The sequence below is a fragment of the Engystomops pustulosus genome, chromosome 5, assembly GCF_040894005.1.
Source record: "Engystomops pustulosus chromosome 5, aEngPut4.maternal, whole genome shotgun sequence".
Taxonomy (NCBI): domain Eukaryota; kingdom Metazoa; phylum Chordata; class Amphibia; order Anura; family Leptodactylidae; genus Engystomops; species Engystomops pustulosus.
In genome coordinates, this window is record NC_092415.1 from 164,989,623 (window position 1) to 164,998,529 (window position 8,907).

Below are 8,907 nucleotides of genomic sequence, written 5' to 3' on the forward strand. Positions count from 1 at the left end.
GCTGGTCTCCTGCTGATCATGACTATATGGGCCAAAGTCCCCACATGTTAACGCAGATATCTGCTGCCAGGTTCAGTTGTGTTGTCTCTCCTGCATATCCGTAACATTCAAAGCGGAGCACCTGACATCCTCACATGCTCCTTTCAGACACATTTCAGGGCTCCCGTCATTTTGATATGTAGAGGTTTTAGAAACTTATTCCATATCCTTTAGGTAGGAGATAATTAATAATGATGGTACAACTGCTTTATGGTAGAAGTCAGCTGAATGGTTATTAGGCGGAGTGTTAATTCTCCCATCCCATAAACATTCTGTTTGGTTCAGTCAAGGTTACATGCTCTTTAGTGAAGCCTGTGGAGTACTGTAAGTCTCTTCCAGACTTTTCTCATGAAAGAAGGCCAGGAAGGAATTCATTCTCCTTATGAAGAAAGCCTTTGCAGACCACCTTTTCGAGTGTGCAGACTCTTATAGGGCGGACCTTAAACGCCATGACGCACAGGCCCACAAACAATGGACCGTGGCTTGTGAAAAGCACATGTTCATGTGTAGTCCACCTTATCCTGAATGTGAAGATGTTTGCAAATATACCAGCAAAGGTCAGTCTGGCTTCCCTTGCAGGAAATGGCATCTACGACTTTAAAAGAAATCAAGTAAATCTTGAAGGTTACATAAGAAGTTGTGGCCCTGCAATCAGCGGCGAGTCTGACTCCAGCTGTGTACAGCGATAAGCAGAAGGAAACGGCAAGAAATGGTGGTTGCTATGGAAACCCAGCAATGGAGATTCCTCATAACCTGCAGTCTAAACTTTCCAATTGCTCAGTCTGAACTAAACATTAGACATGATTTCAATAATAAAATGACCATCATAGACCCGGCCACCTGGCACCCTCACTCATCAGCCAAAATCGGTGGTGCCTGAGGCGGTGAGCCAGGAGCAGACGCATCCATGTGTGCGCTAGGGTCTGACCAGCACTAATTGAAGTAAATTAAGGCGGCCATTAATAGTTTTACTTTTTAACTCTCCCAGCTATACTATTGATGTAATGGGGCACATTTACTTACCTGGTCCCTGTGAAATCCCGAGGTGCGTTGTCCTCTGGAATCCACATCTGCCTCAATTCATGAAGATTGTGCGCCCGATTTCCTGCATGTTTTTTCTTCCCCGATTAGGTCCGCCAGAGTTCACCTTCTTCTTCCTGGTGTATGTAAGTGCATGGCTTGCGACACAAATTGCTTTGTTAAATCCTGCGCTTTGTCTGAATCCATCGGATCATCCGACGGCCTGCCTCCCGATTTGTGCCGCGTGAAAGCCGGCGCCGATGCACCAAAATCCGGTCGCGAGTGCCAAAAACCCTTTCTAAATGCGGCGCACATTGGAAATCGTTGGGTATTCTGATAGTGCGGACCCTAAGTAAATGAGCCCCAATGTTCTTTACCATGTGTATATTGTTTGTTTTCCACCATGTATCGTTCTTGACTTCACATTGGGCTTAACAAGTCAACCAGATAACTCGCCTGAGGTATAAGGTGATACTGCTTGGTGAATCATATATGGTAGGAGAATGGTAAGGGCATCTATTCACATATTATTTTTAGAATGTTTCAGTTCTATCTTATCTTTAACACAGGACATATTCAAGATGTCGTCTTACAAGAAAAGTTGGAAAGAGAAGACAAAATCCAGGTCTCTCTAGCAGTGCTAAAGCAGGTGAGCATTGCAGCATATTACGGTATTATATGGAAATTTATATTGGTATTGTGCCGTTTTAGTCAGCGGATCTCTCTCTGCCCTGATGAGAACTACCAAAGAGAAAGAGCTGATGTACTGCAGATGGAGATCATCACCCCATGTGTATACCTCGAGGCCACATTCACATGCACTATTTCAGTTGTCTTTAGTTTGTGTTTACTTTAACATAATGTAAAATCCGTCCTATTTCTGCCTATGTTTGCGGCCTGCGCAGTCTTTTCTACGGTCATTGGCTTAACTGTTAACGCTATTGAATTGCGTCTTCAGTGCATTAAAAGGAACCTGTCATCAGAGACAACCTAATTAACCACTACCAGTATGCTGTTACTGGAATAAGGGATCTAGTATTAGAAGTAGATCTGATGGTAGATACCTCCTGCCTACCTCTGTCCTAATCTGTATTTTAATAATCCTGGAATTTACCTAATTTGTTAAAAAAACTTTATTTTAGTAATATGTAAATTAACTGGAGAGGCTACTGGGGAGTGTACTAACCTTATCTCCCAGTGTCCTGGCAGGCTAGCACACGCCACAGTAGTCTCTGCAGTTAATTAACATATAACTAAAATTAGGGCAGAGGCAGAGCATGAATCTACCATCAAATCTACTTCTGATGGTAGATTCCTCATGGTAGGTTTCCTTTAAGTATCTTATCACCTTCCTTGTCATGTATATTTCATGACCCAGTATTGTGGCATCATGCAGAAAATCAACTTTGAATTGAGATGTAAATTGGTTGTATAAAGTCAAGGAGGCGGAGAGATAAGCACTGCAGTCAAGCTCTCACCTCCTCAGAATATCCCCTCTGCTGTGATTGACCTCATGCCACCAGAATTATGGAGAGATGGTTATTGATGTGACTGAATGTAAGACCATCAATGACAGCAGAGAGGACGTTCTGAGGTGGAGAGAGCTTGACTTCAGTGCTAAACTCTCCACCTCCTTTACTTTATACAACCAATTTACTTTGATTTTCTGGATGAAGCCACCACACTTGGCCATGAAAGAGACATGTTAATCTGCATGACAACATACTGCTAGTGGTTTATTAGGTCAAGTTCTGCTGATATCAAGTCATCTCAGGCTGTTCGTTAAGATCTGTATAATGCATTTGGGAACCCGCAGCTTTCAAGATCCAGCAGCATGCCTTTGTTTCCAGTAAAAAAGTGGTGCCTTTTATTCACCAAAAAATGCAACATTTCGACACAGAGGTCTCCTTGAGACTTTTATGAATGTAGGACCCCCCTGTTTTCACCACCACCAAAGGCGTGCTGCTGCTTTTCCCTTCTGTGGACTGCTGTAGCATCATGAGCTAACACCCAGCCTAATCTAGAATATGCAGTTCAGTTTTGGGCAGCAGTCCATAAAAAGGATATATCCTAGAGCTGGAGAAGGTACGGCTTCGGCTAACCAGGAGTTCCGGAGGAGGTGAGTATCAGCTCACAGATCGTTCAATGGTTAAATAAATCTCAGTTGATCTGGTTTCATAGTAGGTTGTTGCAGCTGCTACTGTGGTCAGAGTGCCCAAAACTATTAATAATTTAGTGCATAAATGGGGGTGCAACACCCTACTACCAGAAGAACATTGCTCAGTCCGTAGTGTGCTTTCAGAGGGCCAGTACTTTATGGATGAAGCTGTGTTCTTTTAGTATGTAGTTTAATGAGGATCAATGTGAAGTAATGTAAGGTTTTGCCCCTGGGGACTAATAATCCATATGCAGCATATGTTTTTGGGAAAGTAAATCTGGGAGAGTCCCTTGTTGAGAAGGACCTGGGCGTATTAGTAGATCATAAATGAACTAACAGCATGCAATGTCAATCAGCTGCCTCTAAAGCCTGAAGAATCTTGTCATGTATCAAAAAGTAGCATGGACACTTAGGATAGGGGTGTAATATTACCACTGTACAAGGAATTGCTTCGGCCTTACCTGGAATATGCTGTCCAGTTCTGGGTTCTGGACCATAAAAAGGATGCCCTGGAGCTAGAGAGGGATCAACGTAGAGCCACAAAAATGATAAGTGAATAAATGAAGGGTTTCATGATGGGACATGATGAATTTATATAAATATATGAATGGTTCTTACAAAAAATATGGTGCAAATTTGTTCCTGGTTAAGTTACATCAAAAGACAAGGGGGTACTGTCTGTATCTGGAGAAAACAAGGTTTAATCACCAGAGGTGACAGAGCTTTTTTTTTTACTATGAGAACTGTTAATCTGTAGAATAGCCTTCCTCAGGCGCAGGTCACAGAAGGGACAGCAGAGAGCTTCAAGAAGGGTCTAGATGCCTTTTTAGGTTTAAATAACTTTGATTGTTATATTATAGAATTGTGTTCCCTTACATCCCTTCCCCTTCCTTCCCCGTTCCTTCCTTGGTTGAACGTGATGGACTTGTGTCTTTTTTTCAGCCTTACTATGTAATGTGATAATGATTATATTTGGCCTTTCAGTCACATTATATAGAAACTGTATTAATACTACAAAAGACCACCATTTTTACAAAACATCCTTACATGCCCTATGACAATGATGTATGATATCATCTACAGTTATTAGATCTTTCCCGGGATTCTCTATATAACTCATCCATTACTGGTATTTTCAGGTAAAGGATATTTTGAAAGGATCTCTCAGATTTAACCAAAGTCATCTTGAGGCTGAAGAGAATGAAGAGATCACGATCACTGACGATCATTATTGCTCCACCTTGCAAATGAAAGAGGGAGAGATGCAGGAGTTGTTGCCTCATCAACCGCGGCAGCCTCATACGGTAATGTAATGTATAGCCTGGACCCTAAACGAATCCCCTATTCACAGAATATAGAAAGTGTCTGATCTGTGAGGGCCTGTCCACTATTGGGTCAGACAACTTTCTCTATCCTGTGATAGGATCTACATTTTATTAGTGGTGCGAAGCCTTTAATCGTTCTTTAATATCGCTATTATTTGATTGCTTTCTAGTTAGTAGCAGCACATTTGTTAATGTTTGTATTTCATATTTTAGCAACTATTGGTAAGGAGCCTTGAGCTGGACATGTGAAGTAGGGTTTCCATACATAGCATGTTAACAGTGGCTGTATCAAAGGTGAACTAATACAGAGGCAGGGAGAGTAGGTCCTGCCCAAGAGGACGTGCAATCTACAAGGGATTGTGAGAGAAGACCTGTCCTTCAGAGTAGACCCTGCTTATTAGTGCGGTGGCTGTAGGTTGTCTTATGAAGTCAGCTATCTGCGTTCTTATGAATGTTTTTGGGGTACAAAGTTTGAGATCATAGGGTGTGCACAGGCGAAAGCTTGGAGACGTTTGTGGTAAAGAAGGTGGCATTCAGATTATGTATATGAAGGTTCATGGCGTAAGAAAGCTATAGATTCCCTTGTGTTTTATAGTGAGTATTCCAATTAAATTCATTGGGAAATTGTGTATCCAGTGAAGGGAAAACTTTTTGCTACATCCTAATACTCTACATTTCCAATCTAACATTCATGCAGTTTAATGTTTAATGAATTGCTACGGATCATGTCAAGAAGACATATGGCCCTGTGTGTAAGGTCACTGTGAGGGAGCTACCGCTAGTATGTTCTGTCACTATTCATTTAGTCAGCAGCTGGGAAGAATGGTTGGAAACATGCTTCATGTCATTCCGAGTTTCCCAAATCTGACTTGATCTCAATATTTGACCTCCATCAACTCTATGTCATAACAAAACATACAGTCTGGATACATGTGTCTTTAGGTTTCTCTCTTCCTGCTGAACCAAATCTGAATTTAGTTGGTTTCGTGAGTTGTTTGTTTGCAGATGCTTTGGGCAAGTCCTCCATCTATCCTTGGATCCCAGCCATCACAGCACTACTAGAGAGCGAGCAGTAAACACTTGCATATGTTATGGCATTATGCTGGTCAGAGTAAAACAAGGTTTTAGTTAAACCTTGTCATACAATTGTTCTTCAGTAGAGTTTTTTTAAACATTTTTATACACCTTATATACTTACTGTAATTGTATTGTAAAGCCTGACCAACCCCACAAGCCCAGGACCTTAAAAGACTTCTACCATCGAGCATGGATAAACATGGGGCACTTACTTATAGATAGATGCACACAGGGGGGTAACTTGAGGGGGTGCAGAGGGTGCGGTCGCAACCGGGCCCAAGAGACTTAGGGGGCCCATAAGGTGTCACTTTCCCATATGAGAAGACTAGTATTATAAACCATACATTATAGTCGGGGGCCTGGCACAGACTTCGCACCAGGGCCCATCAGCTTCAAGTTACCCCACTGGATGCACAGTGACTGTGGTAAGATTCTTATATTTGTTATTCCGTGGCCTCCTTCCTTCTAAAACAACGTATAATTATGCTAGTGAGTAAGGCTACTGGAGTGTTTCTCAGAGCCCATCCTGCTGAAACTTCCCGTTCTGCAGTGAGATTACATCAGACACAGGTAGGTAGAAAGTGCTAGGGTGACACTGTGTAATCTGCAGCATGTAGGGGCTCTGGAACCACCCCAGTAGCCTTTCAGGATCATTAGAATAATTGTTAAAGTTGATTTTAGAAGGAAAGAGACAATGGATAACAAATACACACAGATTACCACAGTCACAGTGCCTGGATCTATGAGTTTGTCATGATGGATTTTGATGGGCGATTTCCTTTAAGCTTGGTCAGTCTAATCCTGTATCACAGCCTATATATAAGTGAAAAACTTACAATTCTGCTATTTTCCCAGCTGAAATCTTCTTCTATTTTTTGCCTTTTTCTGACAATAAAAGCCATTGCCTGCAAGAAAGCTCTCTGAGAAACTCGCTCTGTGCACTTGCAGGATTTCCAAGACCAAACCTTGAGTGACTGAACGGTTCGATTTAGGAAAAACTGCAAGCACACAAAGCAAGTATTTTAGACTGAACTTGCTCATAGACAATGGATTTACTTTTTAACAAAAAAAAGTGCTTGCTCACATATCAATATAGACCCACTGCTCTTAAAAGAGTTAAAAAAAAAGGGGCTCAACAGAAAAGGTAAATGGTCAGCTCACCACATCTTGACAGTAAATAAATATGCTGCACAGGAGGAGAAGAAGGGGGTTCGTGTACAGAGAAATACCGGAACGGTAAGTATATCCTTTCCAGCTCTTCAAAAAATGATAAAAAAAAAGTAGAAGTATCTTTATTTGAACATATTAAAATTGGTGTACATAAAAAAATAAAAATAAGGCTGCATTCACACGTGTATGAATTCACACGGCGCCCTACGGGATCGGTACGGTGCGGCACCGTACCGCTCCGTAGCCCGGGAAAAGATAGGACATGCCCCATCTTTTCCCGTATTACGGCACCGCAGCCATATATCGCTATGGAGAGGGGCGGGGGTGAGTGGCGGGCACACGACACTGTGCATGTAGCCTAAGGCAGAATAACAGGTTTCAAACATTTACATCCTGCTCTTAGTCATTGTCTGACTAAGAGCAGGATGTAAATACTCAGAACGTGTAGGTCTGCCTACTTTTTTTTTGGGGGGGGGGGGAGGAGGGTTGATGGACTCCAATTTTAATATGTTCGAATAAAGATATTTCTACTTTTTTTTTCTTACATTATTTGGAGTGCTGGAAAGGATATTTTTTTCATATTAAAAAGAGGCTGCCTCACGGTATTTTTCCCTTAATTCCCTTCTGGGTGTATGTATACCTTACAGTCCATAAATCCACCTATTAATATACATTGCATATTCCTCATAGGGTGAAGATGACGCGTCTGGAAACGCCGAGTCTCGTCATTCGGATGACTATATTGTGATACCCAAGGAAGATGACAGCAGTGGCTATGACCATGGGTTACAGACAAAAGAAACACTTCAGAAACACACAGGTGCAGAACAGAAGAAAGAACCATCGTCCCATGTACTGACCTTCTCGGACCCCCTCCTGGGTGGTAACACGCCCTCCAGTGTCCTGAGCTCCAGCCCAGATGATGACAGCAGCAGCAAAGATTCTGACTTCACCATTGTCAGCCCATTAGATATTTAACGGTTATCTCTCCTTTCTTTCTTATTTTTTTTATACTTTGTAAGATGAGGAAGACCCTTCATGTAGTCTGAGATATGTAGGGAGTAGTTACATATAAGGAGCAGGATGTGCCAGATTCTGCCATTTATGCAAGCTGCTAATCGGAGCACAAAATAACAATAGACGTTCTAGAGAATATAGCCATTGTCATCATTGCCTTACCTGTATATTTACCACTGTATATGTCTACTGGATCTATGGCTTTACTTCACGCTAGGACAAAGTTGGTCTCGCTGGTTTTGATTCCAATGAATGTCAGTGCTTGCAAGGACTTGTGGTTCGACAGAAGCTGGAGAGCCAATAGTTGCCTACTTATGCTTGGAAAAGCAATGTTTACTAGTAAAATGGTACTTTAAAATACTGTGTCAAAAATTATTAAAAAAAAAAAAAAAAAAAAAAGAAAACTATGTCAATAATGCCAACAGCAGTATGTGATCAACTAATAAAGTAAATGAATACTATTTTATGTATGTTTTATTATTAGATATCACTGGAACGTTCTGCTGTATTGTCTGGTAAAGTTAGAGAATTTGGCATATTAATGTCACTGGATCCATGCACACGGCTGTAGAAAGGTCAGAGCAGATCCTATTCCCACCTGCTTTCGACTTCGCCCTAATTGTAGACATCTATGTAAACATGATTTTGATACCACGAGGGTGTCATCTATGTGCCGTCCGTATCTATGGATAAGTTCATGCGACCCTTTAAGGGGATGGGACAAGCTAATGACTTCATTTGAAAGAACTTGGTGTGACCAAGTGGGAGGTCCCTGCAGGGCCGATTCTATCATATTTCCTGCCTGAGGCAAATATTAAAATGCGCCCCCCCCCTTAATTAAATGCTGAAAACTTTACTAACAATTAACATCCCCACAGACAGGATCACTGACACTGTGTGACTGACTACAGGATCTGAGAGTCATTGGTGGCATCTAGTACCTTATAGATGACAATCTCTTCCATCAGGAGGACTGATCCATGACATATCACTGCTAAATTCACGGCCGGATATCTTCAGCTCTGTGCAGCATCTCCACCCGACGTCCCTAAAAATACCACAGTCACTTACAGTATAAAGTCTCCTGGATAACAACACAGT

At 41.8% G+C, this 8,907-nt stretch overlaps 1 protein-coding gene across 4 annotated transcripts in view; it reads left to right on the forward strand.

Moving 5' to 3' along the window:
* TBC1D5 (TBC1 domain family member 5) overlaps positions 1-8,210 on the forward strand; it is a 402,345-nt gene extending 394,135 nt beyond the window's left edge. For all 4 annotated transcript variants that reach the window (XM_072153665.1, XM_072153667.1, XM_072153666.1 and 1 more), the window contains 3 exons: positions 1,629-1,708; positions 4,357-4,521; positions 7,480-8,210. In XM_072153665.1, coding sequence (XP_072009766.1) covers positions 1,629-1,708; positions 4,357-4,521; positions 7,480-7,767 — 533 coding nt within the window. In that variant the 3' untranslated portion in view covers positions 7,768-8,210. The remainder of the gene's footprint in view (positions 1-1,628; positions 1,709-4,356; positions 4,522-7,479) is intronic.
* The last annotated feature ends 697 nt before the right edge of the window (positions 8,211-8,907 follow it).